This window comes from Trachymyrmex septentrionalis, unplaced genomic scaffold (genome assembly GCF_001594115.1).
Source record: "Trachymyrmex septentrionalis isolate Tsep2-gDNA-1 unplaced genomic scaffold, Tsep1.0 scaffold72, whole genome shotgun sequence".
NCBI lineage: Eukaryota > Metazoa > Arthropoda > Insecta > Hymenoptera > Formicidae > Trachymyrmex > Trachymyrmex septentrionalis.
In genome coordinates, this window is record NW_017305905.1 from 1,160,910 (window position 1) to 1,169,542 (window position 8,633).

The 8,633-nt window shown below is 36.1% G+C and overlaps 1 protein-coding gene across 1 annotated transcript in view; it reads left to right on the top strand.

The window, feature by feature from the left end:
* The first annotated feature begins 486 nt into the window (after window positions 1–486).
* LOC108753817 (Down syndrome cell adhesion molecule-like protein Dscam2) overlaps window positions 487–8,633 on the top strand; it is a 78,514-nt gene continuing 70,367 nt past the window's right edge. The window contains exons 1-2 of the mRNA XM_018495735.1: window positions 487–577; window positions 3,149–3,277. Of these exons, the coding sequence (XP_018351237.1) occupies window positions 3,187–3,277 (91 nt within the window). The 5' untranslated portion in view covers window positions 487–577; window positions 3,149–3,186. The remainder of the gene's footprint in view (window positions 578–3,148; window positions 3,278–8,633) is intronic.

Sequence of the window (8,633 nt, forward strand, 5' to 3'; positions counted from 1 at the left end):
CATATCAATTTTTGTTTTTCAGTGCATATTAATTTTATCGAAAAATATAAAAATTCCAATGTATAAAATGTATCCGTTCTTGATCTTTATAAATATTATACATTTAATTTTATAAATTACATCCATTGTGTAGACGTTTGAATTTACATGCTTAACGATATAAATGCAAGTTGTACATATATTTTTTGGAACGTTAGAAATTCTTATATCTTTCTGACAAAAATTGAAAGTTACGGTTCGACATTTAAATATCAATTTCCATATCTTTTCATATATATATATATACATATTTATTGGTTTGCTCCAAGGGGTTAAATCTTTCGGACGGCACTGTCGGTAATGCACCCCTCATCCCGCAGAGCAGCGTGAGCGTTCACGCCGACAACCCCCACCACCGACGATCCTCACTCCACCACTGCCGACCTCGAGATAGCCGAGGAACAGCCGCCGTTCCGAAGCAAACGACGCCGCACTCTACGATCGGTCGTTCGTGGAATCGGAGTGCTCGTTCGTCCGTTCTCATCTGGTCTGCTCGACGTGCATTTGTGTCCCTGCGAATTCACATACGACAGCGTCGGTACGTGAGATCGAGGTCGCGATCTTTTCACCCTCCCGAGGAGGCGACGGTCCTCGACGAGGGGGAATCTGCGAAAACGAGGATCGGAGGAGATTTTGCAAAATCGCTAGTGAATGGTTGAGTGTATGGGTGTATATGCGTGTGAGTGCGTGCATGCCTGTGTCTGCGTGCGTGTGCGTGGTGGAACATATCGGCAGTGATCGTGCGGTGTGTGCGTGCCGATTTGTGGGCGATTTAAAATGCGCCACCCTCTCTGCGCCAGCGGAAGCTGAGAATTCGACAAGACGCGGTCGTTGATGGTCGCCGATGGTCGCCGGGACTTCGAGGAATTAAACGATTAGCCAGGAATTAATTTTTACTATGAGATCGATCACGAGAAGAGCGAACAGCAGCTAAGATCTAGGGCAACGATTCCGTTTGCGTCTTTGTGCTAATCGTTCTCTCAAACTTGAAAGACCCAGCTAGCACACGGTGTATCTCTGCGTGGATCTTTTTTTGTCGGTTACTCCGTTTCTCATATGGTTCTCATATGATATTTCGTTTTTGTTTCTTGCACTTTCGCGACTTTTTGTCACGCCGAGATTCAAACTCTTCCTCTTAACGCGTCCGCGATTTTTTTTTCGCGCAGGAAAGATCAGCCGTTCAGCAGCGTGAGCGAGTTTACGACTCGTCTTTTCTCACGATCGGAAGATATCGTCGCCCACGAGTATAAACTGCGTCTTCGTCGCTTCTGGATCTTCAGTCATCCGCGTAAATCTTTTTTCCCGCGTCTCGTTGCGTACAAGCCGAGTTACATGATGTAACTCGGCGATGACGTGAAATACGGGCGTTACGTCTCGATACGATCGACTTCCGCGAGAGAGACTCATCGACTCCGATGTATCGAATTAGAAAATACATAATTTCGGTGGGTCCCCGTTGCGGGAGAGGAGTTGACGCGAGGAGAGACGGCGAGGATTTAGCGGTGGTCGACGGAGTACGGACACCATCGCCACCATCGCGGCCGTCTGGCTAGCCCCGAGCTCCGGATAGTCCGGATGGCAGCATGGCGCGCACCCCGCGCGACGCGCGTTGCGAGGGGTAGATTGAACCTCCGCACCCTGCGATCAATAAACTCGCCGAGAGGGAGCAGCCCCGTGACGAGCCGTTCGACTCCGCCACATTTTGCCTCCCTCCTCTCCTCTGCGTCTCTTCATCCCCTCTCGCGCGATTACTTCTTCCCCGCCTCCCCCTCCCCGTTGACGACTCACCCGCTGTTCTTCAACCGTAACCCTTGCTATCAGCGATTCAGCACGTGCACTTCCATTCCGTTCCGCAACGAGATAGCGGCACAGCCGCTTTCGCGTTCTGCGGATTATCGCGGACCAACGGATGCCAAACAGGCTCCATGCTTTATAGAATTTTTCTCGCTACTTTAATCGCCCATTCTGGCTGCGGGTTGTTGTTGTTAGAAGAATAGGGGTTGTAGGAAATATTTCAGAGAAATATTTATCAGGCGAAACGCCGTATTCTCTTAACATCTACGGACAATTACGTACGGTGTTGATGACAGTCGATGATTTCTTATGATCAAAATATAAATTTATTTCTGATTATCAAATATTCTGTAAATATGTTTGCTACTAAAAATTAAACTATTTAGATCCTTTTTTTTTTATATAAATGCATTTTGATATTGATTATATATTTTTTTTACTCTAAGTGTACATATTTATTTATTATAAATATAAATACAGCGTATAATCGAATGATATTATAATGAACGAAATAATTTAGAATATTAGAAATGTATAAATCTGAAAATTTTTGTATTTAAAATAATAATGCAAAACATTGCAAAATGTTAACAGAAAAGTAACTGAAAAGTAGCGACTTGTTTTTTTTTAACTATAACTATATAGTTACTTTTATGGAGTAACTTTTTCCATCCTGCTACTTTTGTTAGAAAAAATAACCGTTTAATTTCAATTTCTCCAATGGTTATTCTATACATGAAAAAATTTGTAAATTCAATAATTATTTATAAATTAAAATTTCTCACAGAACTATTACGTAAAAACAATTACATTTAATGTAACAATTTTATTTCCATGCTAGCAGGCGTATCAGTCTTTTCGATCTTAATTTTAAATCCTTTAATAATCACTTAATCAGAACTGATTAATGTATCAGGCATGTTTATTATTATGACCGACTAATCAGGGTTCACAAGATGTCAATCTTGTTGCCTAATCTAATCTAGTTTTACTAGCAGAGAACGATTAATTTCATTTGCCTATTACGCAAATTGTTTAATGCATGCTAAATTGCCACAAACACACGTTGAAAGTGATTGTACTTTTAACAGTTATCAATTGACCTTGAACTAACAATAAGTAACAATTTTTTCGTGTTCAGTCAGTGACTGTCAAGTCTTTAATTTATAATGAAACGAGTTAAATGTGTCTCAAAATAAATATTCTTATTTCGATTATTATTGAAATATTATTAAGGCAGACCATCGGCGATGATCTTACTATCGGTGTGTGTATTCTGCATATCGTTCATTCAGTGTATTTTCTGTGAAATCAGGTGAAAATAAGTGCACTCGGAAGAGAGTCACAATAAGGATGTGGCGAGATCCTCCAGGCGGAGGGTATAAGAAACCTATCCACGTCGCCGCTATGTTGCTGCTAGCTGTTATCCTGACATTGACAACGGGTGAGTCAACTTCGTACGAAAAGATCTTATTCACTTCGCGTTTCTCAGCATGACTCGACGATAATTACCGAGAAGCATTGACGCATGGGGGTCAGGCAATGTACGTGAAAAATCGGAAAAAAGTTTACATATGTAAGAAGGACAAGCCATACGACTTTTGTACGTTAAACAGAAGCTCTAAGATGCTGAAAGCGAGTAAAGTCGCTCCGTGTGAATCGCCTTTGACGTAAATATAATAATAATAATAATAGATGCAGATTTTAAGTCAGTAATGATAATGATTGGACATCAAAACGATATTCTTAATATATTATAGAAATAAGAATTATTACATTCAAAAATTAATTAAAAGCTTGAAAACAAACTGTGAATTTTCATCAAAAGCTAAAATTTTAGTTTATTCTAAAGCTGCACGGTTTCTAAGAATTTTGTTAAAGCAAATTGTATATCGCAACATGAGTCATTCCTGATGTTTTAACTATTTGTAATACCTCTTCCATAAATTACGAAACTGATATACATTTGAATACGCTGTGATTTTATAAAATATACATCTTAGCTTATCAAATTGCGAAGTTCATCAGCTGACGCGGCATTCTATTCTTTATAATACACGTGCTTCAAATATGATACTTGACGGACGCTAAATATCCTTGGATATTCTCACCAATTCATCAGTACCATTCATACTGAGGCAAAATTGGCATAAATCTTAATTTAATCAATTCCTAAGCAAGAATAAAATTAAAGAAATCGATTTTCTCATTTTATATTGTATAATTACATGTATACAAATTTAAATCTGATATAACAAAATATAAAAGTACAAGGTATTTCTATAAATAGAAATTGTTACTCTCTATAATTGTTAGATAGGATTTTTTAATATAATAAAGGGTAACGCAACTGAAAGATTGACATCGCATTTAATTAATAATTTAAAGTTGCCGCGCGATTTTCAAGTATCTAATCGCTAAAATCAAACGATTTTAGTTCCATTCGTTGTGATTTGTTATAACGGTCCATGCGCTGCTGCTTCTTTTTTGACATAATTTCTTGTCCGCGTGTATTTTGAACTGAACAGACGGTTAGTTGGGATCGTGAAAGGTTCCGAGGTATAAATTCGAGCGGATCTCGAAGTGCAGCTGTCGGAGGAGAGATTAAGATAAAGGGGACGAAGAGATCGGGAGGGAAAGGAACAGCTGCTGTTCCCAGAATGCAAGCTCACACTTCAAGAAAAATTGCACTCATCACCAGGTGAATCCGCCTATTATGTATACGGAATCTGCGTTACTGTTCATTTGTTGATGAAAAGTGAGCATAAAATTGAAGTATTCACGATGCTTCTAATTGAGCTTGAAGATTCGAATAATTAAAAAGAGATCATACGGATTTTATTGATAGTTTATAACAAAGAATGAAGTATGAATGAATAATGACTTTTATTGAAAATTTGTGAAATCCGATGTACATGAGGCATTCTGGATTTCAATACAAAATTGTGGAGTAAACAATGTTAATTATAAATTTGTCGATATTATAAATATCAAATACGTAAACGATAGAAATTATGTTATATGTTTGTAATCCTAATTTTACATTATATTTTGTTGAATGAAAATAATATTGAAGTTTGTACTGTCCGCACTTGAATTTGAGGAAGTGAGACTTAAAAAAACATATTTTGTTATCTCACAGGAAGTAACAGAAATAGACGTACTTATAGAAGCCATATACGACCTGAAAGAACAAGAGGTTTAAGAATTTCTTCAGACTTCCTCCACCTACGCATAAAAGTTGTATCGTCCACCCTCGCGCACCAATGTGCGTTAATAAAATATAATTCTAATAACAATTTTAAAGATTCTGATTGTTAATTCTGGAATTTCCTGAGAAACAACTGAAGAATATTGCAGAATTAATGAGGTTAATACATAAGAAGAAAAAAGAATTAAGTTAAATTATTCTATATTATCTCTTTAAAATTAATTGTTCCCTTAAATTATTATTAAATTTAAATTTAAGTTAAATTAAAATTTAAATGAAAGATCAATTATTCTTTTATTTACAGTTAAATAATAAATAAACAATTAAAAAAACTGTTATCTTGAAAAAAAAACATGACCTTTTGCAAAGCGTAACAGTTTCAAAATGAAAATATTGCCAGCATAGAGACGTTTATTAAATTTGAATTCTTGATTAATGGAAACTCGAAACAAAAATTCCATCGAAAAACTATACTTATCGGTTTTTGTTTTTTTTTTCGATACCTCTGCCGAACTTATGATTTGACATTTCTCTTTATTATGCATGTCACAGAATTTTACGCTTACATACCCACCCATACACACAAACGTACTAGTAGATGAACACACACGTGAGTCACACGTGTGGCGACACGCGTGCGCGTGTGTGCACGCTGGAAATATATTCGATGCAGCATGTCCGGACGTTTCGAAGCTATCGCTATATATAGATTACAGAGCGGTTCTCGACCGGGAAGAATCTTGTCTTTCATCGATGCGTAAGAGTATAATCTCGGAAAAAAAGTTTTACATACCACTTCTGCGATCAATATCTGCTCGTGCAAGCAGCAACATACCGCATCCGCCACGTTGTGTTGTAGAGCCGCAACAGTACTCTCTACTCTGAGCCATTGTTGCACCGTGCACGTGCACGTGCCGCACAGAACGTATAAATAATGTAACCCTTGGACGTAAACGCACAATCACCATTGAAATTGCCGTACGCACATAGTTAATCATTGTAAAACCCTTACGTTGGTAATAATCCTTTTAACTCCTTTCGATGACCTGACGCCATTGTAACTGTCAACATGCAAAAATTTAAGAGAAGGGAAAGAAGATGTCGGAAAAGAAGAAACAGAGAGGATATCTGCGACGAAGCTGAAAGGAGAGAAACAGCGAAAGAATAAGTTTGCTGAAATGTCTAAAAATTTAGCTAGGTATCTGAATAATTTTGTTGGACCATCAAAACAATTCTATCCTTATATTCGACTTGTGCTCCAATTTTTATTTTTGCCAAGATCATAATGCTGCAAAAAATTTTGACATTTCAGCAACAAGCTTAAACATCCCACATAAGTATCTTGAGTCTCCAACAGAATTATTTCCAAATCTGTATCTAGTCAAGTTCTTGAATATTTTAGCAAAATCATTTCTTCGTGAAGATAAGAAAAGAAATGTAAGTTGTAACCCACCGTATTTACAAAAAAAAAAAGTAAAATTAAAAAAAGAAGTTGACACTTCTTGTTATCCGCTTCAATTGAATGCAATTTACTTGAGAAATTTTGCTATCGTCAGCACGCGAGTGAAATGAATCGGGAAAGCTAGAGGAGGGCAAGAATAGGCGACGTAAAACTGCAGTTATGTGAGCCGAGGTTCGCCTATAGCAGAAGGCGCGTATCCACGACAAAAATTCAGAACACCTGTCCTTTATACCTATATATGTATCCTGCTTGCTTGCTCCAACGGCGCACGCTTCGCCAACCGGTTCTTCGTAACTTGATTTTATACTGTGCCGGGTTTATATACGCTCTCGCTTCGCCGCGATCCCTGTCGCGGTGAATCAGTAGTAGGTGGCTGCATGCGCGAAAATTGTGCAGTACGATATACTCCTGTAATAAACTTTCGATACCTTTTTTGTGCACTTGGCGTATATTTCTTTTTTTTTTTGAAGAGGTTTTTTTTTCGGGATATTGTACGAATAAACCGTCTAGATGAGAGAAAAGCGCCAACTGTATCAATATTTTATATCTATTATATCTTCCTCTGTAATATTTATAATGATATATGATGAACAACATTAAAGGTAAAAGAGAAAATATTTTTTATAGTATAATGTAATAAATTCACTTTTTATTTACGAAATTTATTTATAAATTGTTCTTAACGAGACATAAATTGTTCTTTTGAAATTGTTAAATTCTTATATTTCCCGTTTTTTATTTGATTCTTGAATAAAATTGTTCACGATATAACGTTACTAGATAACGATTTGGCGCTATAATTCAGATTATAAAAAGTGGATTGCTTATAGATACACATTGGCTGCGCTCAGCAGAGAAAACTAATCAGTTAACGCTTAGTGATTCTTTAATACGATTGGTTCCTACACATACATTTAGCGAAAAACTAAAGCTAAGGACCAATCATATTAAAGAATCACTAAACGCTAACTGATTAATTTTCTCTGCTGAGCGCAGCTATTGTATCGAGAAATAATTGCACGGAAGCTGTTTGTGATTCTTTTGTTTCTTATGAAATATGGAACGTGCAATTCATGTATTTGCAATAAATTGACAGTCAATGGCACTTAAGTTGCCATCAATGGCTATAACTTGTCGCTACCAATGGTACCGACATAGTCGAAGAGCGCAGCTTGCCATGACGGAAAAGGAATCACGCATTGTCGTCTCCCTTATGGTCACGTGACGTAGATCGCATATTATTCAATAACAGACTTGACAACCTGTTGTTTGCTGCAATTGGCAACGTGCCAATTGAATGTGGGTGTCGCATATCCTGGTTGAAACGAATGATAAGCGAAACCCGAAGACACGAGACAAAACGTCTCGTCGCTCGTGACACTTTAAATTAATTGGCTTCGTGCTAATGTTCCCACAAGCTATTAAGCATCCCTTACATTTCGTTCTGTCCACGAAACATTTCTTTTCTCGCAATAAAAATTCTGTTACAGTCTTTGTATTAAATTAGCTCTATTATTTTCTTACAAAGAAATTACTTTAATCTTTACTAAGAAGTCGTGACTTGTCGTTTACAATTTAAAAAAATAATTTCTGAAAAATTAGTTATTCGTCTTGAAAAGATACATTTTAACCCTTAATAAATATGATAGTTTTTGGCAACTTTGTGTACGACGGGGATCTATCGTCCTAATTTTCATCACTTTTTACGAGTACATAAAAATTATTGTATAAATTTTTACATATACTTTGACATCTTCAGAAAATACGTGTCATATATTTATAAAAAGTTGTATATAAATGTTATAATTATAAGCAAAATGAAAAAAATGTACTTTTTCATATAAAAATGCAAAACATTGAAACAAAAATGTTTAAAGAAAAAATATGTTTTATCTTAAAATTATCATTTTAACCTACAAAAGAAAAAAAACAGTTTAAGTATTGGTTGTCCAAAAAATTTAGTTATTGAGTGATTAAAAAATGACTCTTTACAGTGCCTAAATGAATATAAATTAAACGTTTATTATATTTATATTTTAAATAATGCATTTTATCGTTGATTTTGTATTACACTGAGTTACAACTAATTAGAAAAAACATTTTTAAATTTTTATTTAAATATTTTTT